General features: G+C 49.9%; 1 protein-coding gene across 2 annotated transcripts in view; it reads left to right on the forward strand.

Annotated features, from left to right (window-relative positions):
- The window catches only part of SLC16A2 (solute carrier family 16 member 2), a 42,440-nt gene extending 32,319 nt beyond the window's left edge, over positions 1-10,121 (forward strand). The window contains exon 8 of one of the 2 annotated variants that reach the window (XM_082061590.1): positions 536-10,121. In XM_082061590.1, the coding sequence (XP_081917716.1) occupies positions 536-756 (221 nt within the window). In that variant the 3' untranslated portion in view covers positions 757-10,121. The remainder of the gene's footprint in view (positions 1-535) is intronic. The other variant, XM_082061591.1, reaches the window with a different exon arrangement.
- Positions 10,122-11,023: the final 902 nt, after the last annotated feature.

The raw sequence follows: 11,023 nt of genomic DNA on the forward strand, positions 1-11,023 counted from the left end.
TATTCTCTGCGGGTGCCTGGCTGTGTCAGAACTTGCTGAACTAACACGTGCAGAAGCAAATTGGTTTTCAAGGGATTGGTTATTGTTTATAACTGGCAGAATGTATGTTTCCTCTGACACCCTCTGATAGATAAAATACCCGTAAGCAAAGCAGAGCTTCCAGGTGGTGGCAATCTGCAGAGGAACAGCCCCTGCCTGCTTTTCCTATTACGTCCTGGCCAGCAAGGCATTAGGAAGAGCAACCTGAAATGTCAGGTCATTGAATATTGTCTCAGCTTGCATTTGGGGTTGTTTGAGATGTGTCTGATTGTTTCCTGTCCTGGCTAAATAGAAAGGATGGCTGAGGCTTTGCTTCTTGGCTGTGCACATCCAGGCTGTAAAAACTCCAAGGAATGCAATGGAAAAAAGGATTGTTTTAAAAACCCAAATCTCCCCAAATCCGGTGGTTGAAGCAAGCTGCAGCTCTCACTCGAGGGAGAAGACAACTCGGTATTAGACTGACGTGACTATAACCACCATTGTTCTTCTCTTTCAGGATACCTCAATGATTATTTTGGGAATTATGATGCAGCCTTTTATTTTGCCGGAGTCCCCCCCATCATCGGCAGCTTGGTGCTCTCTGTCGTCCCACTGGTGCATCAGAGGATGCTGAAGAAGCAGCGTCTGGATTCCGGCAAAGACAAGATGCTGGTCTCAGAGACCACGGTGAACGGGGAGCTGCTGCCGGGCTGTCCTGCCTCCGAAGCGCACATGTGACAAGTGACATCTCCGCTCACCGACACTCGCTGTCGCCACCAGCAGCCTCTCCATAGCCCAAGCACAGGTCTTTTTCTAGACGGACTGTAATTCTCAATAATTACAAATGCACTATGTTTGTAAAGGAAGAAACACAAAAAAGTTCTTCTAGTTAAAGGCTTTTAACTAGCAGAAATTCTCTCTTTCAGGACAGGTTTGATTTCAAAGCCACATTTTTTTTTCCTCTAACCATTTTTCTAAGGAAAACTCTCACCAGGATTTAAACTTGATCCATCTCCCGCTCCTCTCTCCAGTTTTCTATACGTCACAACAGAAGTTTACACTTAATAAATGCCTTTTTAAAGCAGGCCACGGATGGAGTATGTTGAACCTTGCAGCTGTCCAACCTTCTCCTCTGGTGTCACGTCCAAGCGAGGCAGCCCCCTCCTTGTCCAGCACCAGAGGCTGTTTTGGAGCCAGCAGATGTGAAGGAGGAAACGCTGCTTTAGTCCGATGCACAGACCACATACATGGTCACCGAGTCCTGCGTTAATCTCCTCTCCTTTGCCACTGCTCTCCCGTGCACCCAGGGAGCTGCAGCGGGGGCGATGGGGAGCTCGTCCTGCTCTGGTCCTGCTGCCCTCCTTGGATGGAGCCACACAGGAGCATCCTCCTCTTGTGAAATATGCCTTAAAAACGCAGGGACGAGAGCAGCAGGTCCCTCAGCCACTTTCCACCTTCGTTTTCTCACCCAGTGACTAACGATGGGGCTTTTGAGGTGCAAAAGAGCGGGGAAGCTGGCTCTGCAAGATGCTGAGATGGGATTTCAGAGGCATCAAGGCACACAGGGTCAAGACAGAGCCCCATGTATTGTGGGTTCACTCTGTGCTGGGAGGCGGCTGGCTTGGGGCACAGGGTACCGCTGTGATTTTTTGGGGCCGGTTGTGTATTATGCAGCAATAACCACAAGTCAGCCTGGTGTTTCCAAAGGGTATAAAAGCCCTGGCAGCATTTAACTTGCAGCCTGTGCGCTGCGGTGCAGAGCCGGTGCAGGGTCAGTGCTGTCCCCAGGGGGAGAGAGTTCAAGAAAATAGCACAGCCCATGGTACCCACCACGCCGAGCAAAGGCAGGGCTCAGCCCTGTGCAGAAATTCGTTATCTCCAAGTAGTGCTAATGAGTGTGGCACAGAGCTTCTACCCCAGTGAGTCCCTGTGTGAATGAGGGACCAGGGTACCTTTTCCTGGGAAGAATAACTCAGAAGAGAGAAAGAAACAAAGCTCGCATTTATCCTGTTTGCATTTATCCTGGATTTTCATTTTATTCACCTGCCATTAAAAAATGAGAAGCCCGAACAGGAACATGTGCCATCCCTTGGTCCCCAGGCGAGTGCAGGGGTTCGTAAAACCAAGACAAGTCTTTACTGTGGAAACTTGGTTTCAGTGGACACCCCCCATCCCGCAGTCAGCAGTGGGACCTTTGTATATAGGCTCAGGATCCTGCATGCCCCTCTGGCCCTGTTTTTAATCCGCATTGGCTAATGCATTATAAGGTCTTGTGGTCTTGTGGCCCTTCTCTCCCCTTACAAGCTGGAAAACTAATCGGTGTGTTGTGACATGTCTGTTTATGACTGTAAAACGCGATGTCCGTTTGTCTCTTTCTTCGATACTCTTTTCTATGACTGGTGTTACCCCTCATTGCCTGTATTGCATCATCCGCTGTGGCTCTGCTGGCCTGTTGCTTGGTTTAGGACGCCACGGGCGGCAGCAGGAGCTGCCCTGGAAGGCAGGACGTGCAGGTACCCGTGCATTGCGGGGAGCCGAACCACCGTGCCTTTGCTCCAGCGCCGGTGGAATCTGCCGGGCTTAGCCTAGGGCAGGCCATTAAAGCGATGCTTTTCAGGTAGGAGCGTTGGCAGTGGGGCATCTTCAAAGCCGTCTGACAGCTGAAGGAAAGAAATAGGTTGTATTGTAACTCCTTTCATGAGTTTTGAGGCTTTCATTCATATTGGAGTTTGATTAAGTTCTTTAAATCGTGTTTTTTGATCTTAATGCCCCCTGAAAAAGAGCTTATGAGGGATTTAAATTCAAGAAGTAGCTTCTTCAGATCAACAAGAGGATGAGCAGAGCTGCCTCAAACCCACAGCTGGCCCGAGCGAGCGGCTGCTCCCAGCTTTGCATGAGACTTCGTTGCGGTAAAACCTCCCTGGCTCGTAAGGCAATTTATGGTTCAAAGCCCAAATTTCTACAGATTTCCTCTTGCCTTAAATGCTCTGCCTGCCTGTAGAAGTCATTGCCCTGGGAGGAGTCTGCATTCGGTGCAGTGGGTGCTTAACGCTGCAGTGGCATCTGTGTCAGCCCTGTGTCAGCAGGGGACAGTTCTCATCCCAGGAGGGATGGTGGTACCCATGGTCATCCCCCCTACATTTTGGTCTTTGCCCATGACTTTCTAGTCTCTAGATTTTGAGTGACGAGGTGCATTCATGGGCCACCCAAGTTTGGTTGAAAGAATCCACCCCTCATCCAGCTGGTACCAGCCTCCCAAACTCACCCTCAGCATCTTTGTCTGGTTTAGATCCTGCCCCTGGTCAGGACAAGGACGAATTCTGCAGTGGGGAAAGAATGTTTGAGTAACAGCAATGAAAGGTTCACCTGTCTGCAAACACAGATGGGAACGAGAAGGGCAAAGGTTAGAGTCTGTCAACATAAAGGGAAGCATTTTGGGGTTTGTTTATCAGCTAAATGGTGCTGCTGTGTGTTTAATTTGTCCTTGATTATTGGGCAGCTTGCAAGAATTTTTTGCAGACTTGTGGCATGTGAGAGGAGGGATTGTGGCAATCTGAGAATCTATGAGCAGGGAGAAATTGTATTGTTCCCTGAAACATCCTTTTACCCTGTTATAGTCTGGTGCTGTGAAGCCAAAGAGGTCCCTACCTGGTGCCAAAAGATTCATACTAAAACACCTGTTTCTCCCCATCCCGGCCCAGCACACCCACGTCCTCCTCTGGGCGGGTGAGGGCTGAATGGGAAGCAGCGTTCATGGTAAAAACTACCTTTTACTCAGTTTTCTGAGTAAAAACACCAAACTTCTCCATCTCCTGTGAGTGCCGGGCTGTGATTCCTCCCCTGCTCCCTTGCTCTGGGAGAGGAAGGTGGAGCTGGACACTCCAGGCTCGGCCATTTTTGGGAGCCAGCAAGGGTACAAGGATGGGTCGAGTCCCTTGGTGGGAAGGGGGTGGAAGGCAGCGGGGAGGGATCAGCTTCACCCGGTGCCTGCAGTGTTTGGGGAGCTGCGGGCACGCGCGCAGCTTGGTGTAAGTGCACAGCAAGCACGGGACGTGTCTCAGCAGTGCTGAGGGCTTGGCTGGGGCTGCCTTCTGAATCCCTAGCTTGAGGGTGTTCAAAACCAAGTTGTTGTCTTTTCTTCTTCTTTTTTTTTACTGCTGCAGAGTGAGGCGCCGGGTTTAACTCCTCTGGCTCTGGCTGAGGGATGGAGCAGGAGAGCCGAGCTGAGGGGCTGGCTGTGCTCCCAGCCTTTGGGGGCTGCCCCAGCGCTGCGAAGGCTGGTGGGGCAGTGGCTGTGGGACCTGCCCAGGGAAGTGCCGTGATTCTCGGCTTAGAGCTTCTTCAAGTTATGAAACAAAGCTGGATCCATCTCCAAGAGCTGTTTCATTGCATTGTGCCCTGCCCTGAGGTCCTACAACCAGGGAAATATAGCTTAAAGTCACATAGCTTAAAATTAACAAATTCTGGCTATTCACTGGCTGGGCTTGAGGTTTCCTAACATTTCCCCGCTGTGGGAAGGCTACATCCTAATTGCCGTCAAAGCTTGAGGGCTGTTGCAGGTCTGCTGCGGTACCGTGGGGCTTGGAGACCCCTTGTTTCAAGACGTTTTTGGTTCTGCCTCCCACCATCATGGTGGCTTGGGGCTGCCAGTTTGGCCACGCCGGCAGTCGAGGAGCTTCATAACCCTCTGGGCTGCAGCTGGGCAAGGACATTCCTGTCCTTCCGTGCATGACAGTGCTGCAGGAGCATTTCGCACAGCGCTCGAGGGGCTCTTTTGGCGTTGGTACATTGGTGCTAAGAGCGATTTGCTCTGGGCAGCCTGATTCGGTGCTGAGGATCTCACCTGCGCTTGCTCACATCACTCTGGTTCAGCATCTCGGGAGGCTTGGGGTGGATTTTAAGCCTGCTTGACATCTGCATCTGTATGTGGCCATACAGATGTAACACCCTGCATAAAGGTGAACTCAGACCAAATTCTCTGGATGCAGAAGGGGGCAGATCCAGCTGAGACCCTTGCCATCCCTCCATCCTTCACTGCAAACCACTACCCGGCTTTCACGTGCCTCTGTACCCAATAGAGTTTTGTTTGGGAGTTACCTTGGTTATTTTAACTTCAATAATTTTCACACTGGCAGAGTTTGTTTCTCCTTATCCAGCTGGAAGCAGGAAACTGGAATGACTCGGGAAGCCCTGGTTCCTTTGCCAAGCCGAGCAGCGCCTCCCACCACTGGAGCTGCTGCTTTCTGCCGCAAAAACCCACACTTGGGCAGCTCTTTTGGGCACTTTTGTTTAAATGTCAGCCGCCCTTGTAACCTTTGGGGAGAGTGACATCATTGACAAGTGCTCCTTAAATACCCCTCCAACATCCTCTGCATAACGTCAGGCAGGGATGGGCCTGGCAGTGTGGAGGGGCCCCACTGGCAAAGCAAACCAGAATAAAGCTGTATCCCTTCTTTTTCCTCAGAAGGAAAGCAGAGGTGGGATGGATGGAGCTGCCATCCCCGCGCAGCTCCGAGTGGGTTTGGTGGCTGCAGGGGTGACCTTCCCCGTGTTCAAGGGGTGAGCATCACTCCGGGTGCTTTATCAGCTTGGCACGGTGGCTCCGTGGACTTTAGTCCTGGTGACAGCAAGATTATCGCTGGGCTTTGGCAGGTTCATCCTGCACAACCCCTTTCGGGGCTGTTTTGTCGCTTTATTTTTGCAAACATTGCAATGCCCTTAGCACTCCCAGCAAGGACAGGCACTGTGGTGCCCCCATGTCTCCTCTCTCCACCACCGCTGTGCCACTGCGGGGACAAAACTCCGGCAGAGCCGAGCCAGGAAAGACAAACGGTCCCTCCTGTTTTCTGCAGAACACGGCTTTGGAAGGAGGTTCTGTACCTCCAAAGCTTCTCCCGTTTCTGTAACATACTTCCCAACGCTCACCCTACATCACGTCCAACCAGCAAGACAAGCGTAGCTCTTAACCATAGGATTAGAGGCAAGTCTATTTTACTAAGGAATGAAGCTTTTTTTTTTTTTTGTACATTTTTAATCATGGCATGTAAGACGAGTTGTTTACTGGAGCAAGTTTTTGCGTAGCATTGATGCTCTGGTCAGCGATGGCCAGATTGCCTGAATGCAGTTGGGTTTTTGGCCGCCAAGTGCATTCAATCCAATCATTTCGGGAAAGGACGCAACTTCTCGAGGCCTGAGCTTTCCCAGCATATCCTGTTTCAGCCATTTGAACCCATTAAAACAGGAGACAAGACTTTTTTGGGGAGGCTGAGGGGAGTTAGGAAATTACTCTGTTCTCCCTCCCCTGCCCTGAAATGCAGCAGGACAAAGCCAAATATTTGCTTTCAGATAGGTGGATTTTGGAGCCAACTCCACATAAGAGCACCAGGGTGGAGGCTGGAATTTTGGCCGGTTTGGGTAATTCATGTGACAGCTTGTTTTTAAAATGGGACCTCCAAACCTGCTGCCATCACCTCCGGTCCGTGGATCCCGATGCTGTGCTCCAGCCCTGGGTCAGCATCAGCTCCATCGCTGATGGAAACAGCAGGTTTTTGGGGTGGGATGCATTGCTTTGCCCTGCCAATGTGCTGGTAACGCTCACCCTCAGGGCGTCTGTAGCCCCTGCAAAGACACTAAAAGGCTGCAGGCACTTTTAGCAGCTCTGCAAACGTTATTATTACCAGGGGCCTGGAGCTCCAAAACCAGCAGCCTGAAAGCAGCCACTTAATTCAGTGCAGAAGTCAGGCCCCAAAGTCTAAAATTATTCCATTTTTAATTTTTTTTTGCATCTGCTCCTTGTAAGCAATTTGTATTCCCTTCAGATTTTGTATCTGGAAGTAAAGTATTTGAATGTGTGTCTTAAAAGTATGACTGTCCTTTCAAAATGTGACTTTCTGATTGTTGGTATACAAAACAAAACAAAAGAAAACAAACCTATCCCATACTAGCCCATTTTTGTAATTACTGTTTTATGAATGTTGTTTAAAAAAATTGTGTAGAATAAAACCAGTTTAAAAAGAAAAGGGGGTCTGTGCCTGTGTCTTTGGTGGGCTGGAGGTTGCCATCATCTTTGCTCCCGGGGGCTCTTGCACAGGGAAACAAAAACCCCCCACAGCTGAGCTGAGGTGGTAAATAGAGATCCAAAGGGAATTAGAGGACTTAGTGCAGGGACGGAGCAAGGAGAGGGAACACGGCATCGCAATGCGGGGAGCGGGAAGCCCCGTGCAAACGTGCTGAGCCGCACGGTGCCTCATCTGCAGGTAGCAAAAAAAGCAGCACTGGCCTAATATTACACCGATATTCTTGGGACAGCTGCAGTTTTGGAGGGGGGACGTGAGAGGGAGCATGGGTATGTGATGACAGTGGGCTGCACAGCCACGGGGACACCCAGCCAGGTAATGGGGGACCCTGCCCAGCATCAGCTCATCACAACCCATCTCCACAAGTGTCATATAAATAAATAAATATACACACATACATATATATATATATATCGATAAGTGGGTTTGTACACGAAAAAATGGGGAAAAAGTATTTTGGATCAGAGCAAAACCCTGAGTTTTTCAATATAAAGGCTGCAAACAAGAAAAGACGAAAACAAACGACAACAAAAGAATATTTTCATTACTGTAACATAATTGTTAAATATTCATATCTCTAATAATACATTAAAACTGAAATATTGTGCATTTTAAAGGCTGATTATTTATAATAGCTTACATTTGCACTTACATAGTGCAAAATTTACATGTATGTTATATATATTATGAACCACAGGTCAATGTTTTATATTTCACAGAATCCCAGAATGTCGGGGGTTGGAAGGGACCTGGAAAGCTCACCCAGTGCAATCCCCCCATGGAGCAGGAACACCCAGATGAGGTTACACAGGAAGGTGTCCAGGCGGGTTGGAATGTCTGCACAGAAGGAGACTCCACAACCTCCCTGGGCAGCCTGGGCCAGGCTCTGCCACCCTCACCAGGAACAAGTTTCTTCTCGTATTTAAGTGGAACTTCCTGTGTTCCAGTTTGCACCCACTGCCCCTTGTCCTATCACTGGTTGTCCCCGAGAAGAGCCTGGCTCCATCCTCCTGACACTCACCCTTTATATATCTGTGAACATTAATGAGGTCACCCCTCAGTCTACTCTTCTCCAAACCAAAGAGACCCAGCTCCCTCAGCCTTTCGATGTTTTATATTAAACACAAATTACATATATGTTTTAGACATATAGATATGAATGACATATATGATATCTATAGTTATATTGAGGGGGTTTATATATATATGTATATATATATAAAATGTGTACACGCTGTCATTGGGTGAGGCTGACCCCCTGCACGTGGTTAATGGGCATTTGGAGGCCGTGCCCAGCCGCTCCTTCGCTCCCCTCCCTGGGGGCTCTGGGCTGGGCTTGTTTTCTTTCATTGTCTTCTCCATCTGTTTTCTTTTTGCAGGACTTCAATATTGTAATGCTTAAAGAAAAACAACCCACAGCACCACCACCACACAAAAAGCCAATACAACTCCATCTGCAAATGCCTTTGAAGGGCTTGAAGGATGCGCTGATGAGTGGCAGAAGCTTCTTTTAATCATCTTTGCCTCTAAATGCAACTATTTCCTAGAGCTGTTGCTTTGGTTATTTGAAGCAATAATTTGCGAAAGATCCCAGCTGTCCAGCCGTACCCAGCTCGACAGAGCTGTGGGGCTTTGCTCTCTGCCCAAGAGCGGGTGCCACATATAGATAGATATGCTTAGATCTGAGGCGAACATAGTGCAAGGGTGGGGGAAAGAATGAGGAGAAGGGAAAAGCAGAGCAAGATGTGTGTGGCTGGGAGGGAGAGGAGAGACCAGGCTCCCCATGGTCCCGGAGCCAGGGACCGGCTGACACCAAAGCTGATGCTGAATCGCCACACAGGCTGAGCCTGAGCCCAGCCCACCAGGGAGGGGACGCAGCATCACCATGGGCTGCAAGAAGCACCGATTGCTTTTGGACCCGTTTGCTTGTGCGTGCTTTATCCTGGCCGAGGCTTCAGGGGATGCTTTTGTTATCTTTTTTTTTGGCACGAGAGCTACATCAAACAAGTCCCTCCCAAACAACTGTAGCCCCGCTCCATCCCACGCTGGAAACACAAGCAGCATTCAGGGGCTTTTTCAGCAGGTTGTGTAAACAGTGCAAGTGAGGGATCTGGAGGGTTCAGCTTGGAGAACAGGAGCTGGGGGAGACCTTCTGATCTCTGAACTGCCTGAAAGGAGGTTGAAATGGGGAGGGGAGTGTTGGTCTCTTCTCCCGGGTAACAAGTGACAGGACGAGAGGAAATGGCCCCAAGTTGCACCAGAGAATGTTTAGGTTGGATACAGGGAAAAATTTCTTCCCGCAAAGGGCTGTTGGGCATTGGAACAGGCTGCCCAGGGCAGTGGTGGAGTCACCATCCCTGGAGGGGTTGGTTCAACATACACATAGATGAAGTTCTTAGGGACATAGGTTAGAGGTGGACTTCGTAGTGCCAAGTTAACGGTTAGACACGATGATCTTAAAGGTCTTTTCCAACCTAAACAATTCAATGATTCAAAGACTCTAAATAGCCCCTCTCACAGCTGCGGGGTGGGGTGCAAGTGGGGTCCCACGTGTGTGTCCCCCTCCTAGACCTCGCAGGCTCCAGCTATTGTTCTGGCACACACCTGGTCTGCCCAGGATCGGGATTTTACCGTTCCGAAGCTGTTGTGATCTCATCTGGAGCATCGTTCAGGCTGGGCCAGCCCCGGTGCACATGGCCAAGGCCACATGTCCCCAGCAGCACCTGCTCTCCTGCCGCTTGGCCCCCAGACCACGGTCCCCAGGTCTCTTCTTCTGGACCTGCTCTGTGTCCTCGCAGACAGACTCTGAGGATCTCCGTCGTTTTGCTCCCACCCGTATTCTTCTTCCACCTGTGTTGATGTTTTACCAGTCCCACTCAGATGAGCACAGTTCAAAAGCCTTTTATTTTTTTACCCCTCCTTAGTTTTCCTTCAGTTTAACTCACCTCCTGTTGCCCTTCCCCTCCTTTGTCCTTCATCCCTTTCCATCATCTCCCACCTCCCCTCCTTCCCCAGGGAAGACGGACGAGCGGCACTGCTGACGCCAGCCTACAGCAACCATCTTTCAGGGCAGTTCCCAGCTTTTCCGCCCTCCCACAAGTATTTCAGCTTCTTTAGATCCATCTTGACAAACTAAAGCAAGATCACTCCAAAGGTGCCAGTAGCAAAGGCCGAGTCATTTCCAAGTTTATCTAGGATTTATTTCGTGTATTTAGATGTCAGCACTAAATAAAGAGATTAAACTATTTCTTCCACGGAGTATTTTCCTGCCTTTCACCTGCCTGGCGCTGCCTTCCCCTGGGCTGGCAGCGAGCGATGCTCACAGCAGCAGTCCCACCCCCATGTCTCAGCACAGATCCTGGCTGTGGGCTCAGGAGATGAACCCCGCGGGCTCCCAAAATAGCTTTGTTTCAAGAGCTTTCAAATCAATCACGCTCTCCAATACCCACACAACCACCAGCCAGCCTGCGGGCGAGGTCTGGCTTCACAGACACAGGGCAAAACGTGGGCTTTCTGTCCGTGGGGTTTCTGTACAAAACCCATCACAATGGGCAGAGCTGTTGCTCCAGAGCAAAATAACCCATCAGCCTCAAACTTTCAGCCTGGAGAAATCACATTCTGCAAATCCTTCCTGAGAAATCCGACCAGTGCAAAAATAATCTACAAAAATCATCTCTGCTGGCAAGCAGGAGCCCCGCCGGCTCCCATCTGGCGCTGCACAGGGCATCGGGGGCTTTTTCCTTGAGAAAAATGGACCCTGAGGGTGTAGGGTGCCCAAACTCCAGGGACTCTCAGCAAATATGGGATGACTCCTATTTTATGAAGTAATCACTGCTGAGGGGACTTGACGGCTGGATTTTCATATGCTCGGCTTGACAGGGGATGTATTCAGGGGAATAGCTGGAGCATGCAGCGTCAGCATCTCATTA

Source organism: Streptopelia decaocto (genome assembly GCF_964273445.1).
Source record: "Streptopelia decaocto genome assembly, chromosome: 10".
In the NCBI taxonomy this organism is placed as follows: Eukaryota; Metazoa; Chordata; class Aves; order Columbiformes; family Columbidae; genus Streptopelia; species Streptopelia decaocto.